Below are 4,794 nucleotides of genomic sequence, written 5' to 3'. Positions count from 1 at the left end.
CCTGGACACAGTAATGCACTCAAACCAATCTAGCAGTCTAAGATTGCAAGTTTGCTATAAGACTACAGAAAATGAATTCTCGGATCTCACCTCTTATAAATATTACAGCTTAAAGTTATGTATGGTGTCATAGTGGTCCCTCCTGGCATTATTCAAGTCACAAATTCTTAACCAAATTATTCATATGCTTTTTCAACTCAGTCTGATGGTTGGAAAAAAAACAAAAACCCAAAACTCAACAAAGGAATAACTAGCAGTCACATTTCATCCAGAACAGAAGGCTGGCCCAAAAAAGCTAGCCCAAGATTCTTTTCATATCTAAAAAGAAATAGGCAAATTACAAAACAAAGACAAACCATTTAATAGATTTTTTTTTTTTTACAATTTCAGTACAAATGAGCACTTCAAATAAACATTACAGGGTTTTTATTAATTGCCAGTTAGTCAATAAATAATTTTTGTGGCTTTCCTTTCTGAATAAATCACTTTGTTATAAAGAGAATGTTTTAATACATTACTTTGCTTATACACATCAGGAGAATTCTATTAAGTGTCTTGAGCTTCAACAACTTTAAAACTTTTACAGGAATTGCTTAGACAGATGTCCTAATTCCAGTAATTTGCTGGAATAAATTTTAAAATAGCCAAGAAGTCGGAGATGACATTGTACAAGGGAAGACAGCGATTGGAGTCACAGAGAGCGTGTTGAGTTGTAAAGTGCCTTGCCTAAAACACAGGACCACAGTGAACTGCAACGTCTTACAGAAAAATAATGAAATAAACGACAAGGTCACAGTAAAAAGCCCCGCGTGGGAGCATCAAAGAAAAACCAAAAATACAAACCCCACAGAATGACATTCGCGGATGCAGCTGCTCACTGGAGGTTATTCAACTGCCTGCCCCTAACCTAGGAAACCTACAGCTATGAAGCATCAATTTAAAAAAATAAATAAGGCAATGCTAACTGTCTTCTTAAGAGGAAGCTAGTGTGAGAGCCTCATGCATCAACTCAAAACCCACTCTGTGCTGTTCACTGAATGTGAACACCTGTGATCAAATAATATTTGTTCATTTCTTCATGTTAAACTACTGGTCCTTTTTCTTGTGGCCTGCGTCCCGAGGCCCACACAGTTCTGTGTGTTGCTACTTCCTGTTGGATTCCTAAGTGCTACTTGTGTGACGAGCACCTGTCTCCACCGAGATTCAGTTCCTGTACCTCTCACTGGCTACTGGTTTTCTAGAACAAAGAAGTAACTTGAGAATTAGGCCTGTTCCCAGCATTGCAAGCAACTGTTGTGGTACTGACTTTCCCCTGCTTTTCTAACTGATGGTTACATGTATCTGCTTTCAAATTCACCTCCTTTTGGTGGGGAAAAAAGGTTATAGAAAAAAAGAGTGATTGCATTAAGAAATCTTTGCTTCCATTTCTAATTGTTCTCTAGTAGCAACTGAATGCTGCAAATCATTGAACTTCTCCAAGCCTGCTACCCATCCTGCTTGTTTGCGTCCGCTAACACGTTCAAGGATTATGTTATTTATTTGCACTTGTTAGAGAGGTAAAAATAATATGAAGCACTTACTACAGAAGGTGTCCTAACGCCTTGGGCCAGAAACACCATCTTTTTTTTGACATGTCAACTCGCGTATTCTGTTTATCTCGATGGGTCAGTAATGCCTTTTTCTTTGCTCAGTTTTCAGATGAAGTGAAATAATGTCGTAGTTTTGTTTTTGTCTTGAGTGCCAGATGTAAATGATCTGCAGTGTACCTTGACAGTGGCGATGAGAAATAATTCTGAACACCCAGAGGTCTGATCAGCAAAGAGAGAGTGGTATTCCCTGGGCAAGACCATCCCTGCCACCCCAACCGTTAGCATTGAGTGTTGGAGTTCCCTGGTCACCTTAGGGGTAGCCCAGACTCATTGCTGTGTGACCCTATGACATGAGAGGCTCCTCCGTATGGCATGTGATACACTAAGATTTCTGCCAGTGTATTAGCAAAAACATAATATCTGCTCCAAATGAAACTCTAGGCCTTCCAACATTGTTTTTTCAATGTGGAGCAGTATGGCGATTTCTTTTTAAATGATTTCATAGGCAAGCAGTGGTGTTGGAGACGTATAGGGAAAAGGCAGGTAAAAAGTAGACCTAACAGACATATAGATAAGCCAATCCAGAGACACTGCCTGGGTTTCTTATGTAAAAGGGGCACATGGTGCGTTCCTTCCTGACGCTGCAGCCACAGACCAGGATAAAGCAGACAGTCATCATAGCGTTCTCACATGTGTGCGTTTACCAGGTACAGACTAGAAGGGAAGAGAAGAATTCACAAGGTTTCCTTTAAAAGGGGCTCGATAGCGTGTAAACACTGGCTTACGCAGCCCACCAGGGCGCAGGGCTGGAGCAGTCTATGGGGTGTGCATGTCGGAGACAGGACACAGGAGTCTTTAGCCGGGTTAAGCTCAGGTGAAGCCGATGGCATATGCTTCAGGGCCCCAAAAGTACAGACACCGTCTCCCACACGGTCAAGGTTAATACAGACATGCACATAAACAAACACCAGGGAGTGGGCAGCCCAGGCGTTGGGTTGCCCTCTTTGCTGCTTCCGTCTCTGACTTTTCTAACCTGGTGCGATGCGGGCAGGTACGGCTCTTCATGGTCCCAACTACCTTTCAGTGTGATCCTTACTTTATGCACCCACCCCCCGGGTGATGCACCAAAAAATTACTCTGAATCTGTAAAATACAAACGAAATTAAAAAACACCACAGACACACGTAAATGGAACAACCATTTAAAATTCGACGGGAGGGAACGTAGGCGTTATCCACCAGTTCCCTTTTCTAAAACCCACACGCGGACTCTCGCAGGACGGCCTCCTTCCCAGGCCCCTGAGAGGAAACTCGAAATGCACACGCGTCTGGAATAAAACATGCCTCGTGGCTGAGCAATAACCTTATTGAATAAGAGACACGATTTTTGTAAACGACACAAGAGGGGGCAGAAGTACGAACGTGGCTTCAGTGCCTTTACACAGATGTCTCTTCTGACGGGGTTTGAGGCCAACGGGCTTTCGTCTATACAGCGATGCCTGAGGAGGAAGGCAGGCGGTTCTGCGAGAGCGCGCTGTCCACGGCTCCCACTCAGGTTTCCGCCAGTGGGTCGAACACCTGCAGCACCGTCCTCTTGTCCGTGTCGCTGATGGCGGCCCAGGGACCCAGGTCTTGGTGCCTGTGCTCCGGGGGCGGCTCCTCCGCGGCCGAGCCACTGACCTGCAGCGGGGCTGTGTGCGCCCTCCTGAGGTTCCTGGTCCCCGCGTCCAGGGGATCAGAGCTCTTGGACAGCCAGGCGCTGTTCACCAGGTTAGGGTGCTGGAGAAGGCTCCAGAAGGGGTCCTGGCCATCACCCAGGAGGGAGGCCGCCTCTGGTCTGGGCTCCTTGTGGCCATCAGTCTGGGCGCCCCCGTCGGGCTGGGGGGCCGGGGGGCCGTCACTGCGGAGGCCGCTGCGGGCCAGGTCCTGGAGGAGCTGGCTGTGGGTCTGCAGCACCTGCAGGTGGAAGGCGGCTGACCCCCCCAGGGGGCGGCGTGGCCCCAGCAGGGGCATCGGCTGGCACGGGCTTCCTCTCGGCGCCTCTCCCGGGTGGAAGGGTTCTTGGTTTGGGAACAGGAGGGACTGTCACAAGAGGAGGGGTTTCGAGGCTCGTCTCCGGGGACCCGATTGTGAAATGGACAGTCTGTTGCCCGAACTGTTCTTCCGGTGACGTGGGCTGGGGAAAGGCAGGATACAGAGAGTGAGAAGCCAGCGTGGGGGTCGGGCGTCCGCGCTCAGGTCAGCCAGGAGCCGTGGGGGACATTCTAGCAAATGCGAGATCTGAGAATGTCTGGGATGCGGCCATGTGACGGGGGTGGAAGAACACGGCAGAAACACACACACTGACCAGGAGGACCGCGGGGCCAATGGAAGACGAGTGGGAACTTGAAAACCAGGGCCACAGGAGTCACCGAGACGGACCCCCTTTGCTCCCTGCGGAGAAGGGGTGTCCCCTCTCCTTACTGACAGCAAACCCCCCTGCAGCTCTCGATCGAGGCCGCGGCGTTGCTAATTCACACACAGAGAAGCAAACGCGGAGGCACCTACGTCCCGGCTTCGGGCTAACTGAGGGACGCACGGTACGCTTGCTCCTGGAATCTTGGTGTTTAAATATGGAAGAACGGAAACATTTACACGGACACTTCGCTGCCTTGGTTTTAATTCAAAACCACCCTAAGGACAACAGCCGCGGGGGGCGAAAGGAAGCTCTGTACCAGCGTGGCCGCCGGCAGCTCGGGCTTCGGCCTTCAGCGTTTCCTTCGCTTCTTTAGGAAACACACGGCAGGCACAGCCCCCCTCCCGCAGCCCCGCCACTGCTGCTGCGCAGCGGGCTGGGAAAATGAACTCGTTTCTGCTCCTGGCTTTTAAGACAAAAGACATAGCGAGGACGGAGGGGAAAGAGGAGGAAAATGACAGATGCCACAAGCCAAAGCGGGCAGAGGAGACAGCGAGCTGGGCACGCACGGGGCGCCCAGGCCCCGGCTCACACGTCCACAGGGGAAAGCAGAGGTCATCTGTCAAGACCGGCGAGGGGTTACCGAGTGTCCGGCACTAGAACACTGAGGTCAAACGGAAGGTCCAGATGCCTCTAGAGGTGCCAGTCTTTGGGCTGCTACTGTCCTGACAAACTCATGTCTCTGAAGCAGCAAGCAAGGCGGGGAGGCTTGGGAGCCAGAGCAGAACACAATCTGCAAGAAAAGTGGCGA

General features: G+C 49.8%; 1 protein-coding gene across 1 annotated transcript in view; it reads right to left on the bottom strand.

Moving 5' to 3' along the window:
- Window positions 1-337: 337 nt before the first annotated feature.
- Window positions 338-4,794, bottom strand: part of SYNJ2 (synaptojanin 2) — a gene marked incomplete at its 5' end in the record, with an annotated part of 57,424 nt that continues 52,967 nt past the window's right edge. Inside the window, 2 exon segments of the mRNA XM_015560031.1 lie at window positions 338-3,563; window positions 3,565-3,764. Coding sequence (XP_015415517.1) covers window positions 3,140-3,563; window positions 3,565-3,764 — 624 coding nt within the window.

The sequence above is a fragment of the Myotis davidii genome, unplaced genomic scaffold (genome assembly GCF_000327345.1).
Source record: "Myotis davidii unplaced genomic scaffold, ASM32734v1 scaffold1494, whole genome shotgun sequence".
Lineage (NCBI taxonomy): Eukaryota > Metazoa > Chordata > Mammalia > Chiroptera > Vespertilionidae > Myotis > Myotis davidii.
The sequence above is the reverse complement of the archived record's forward strand: the minus strand, read 5'-3'. Positions and strand labels throughout refer to the sequence as shown.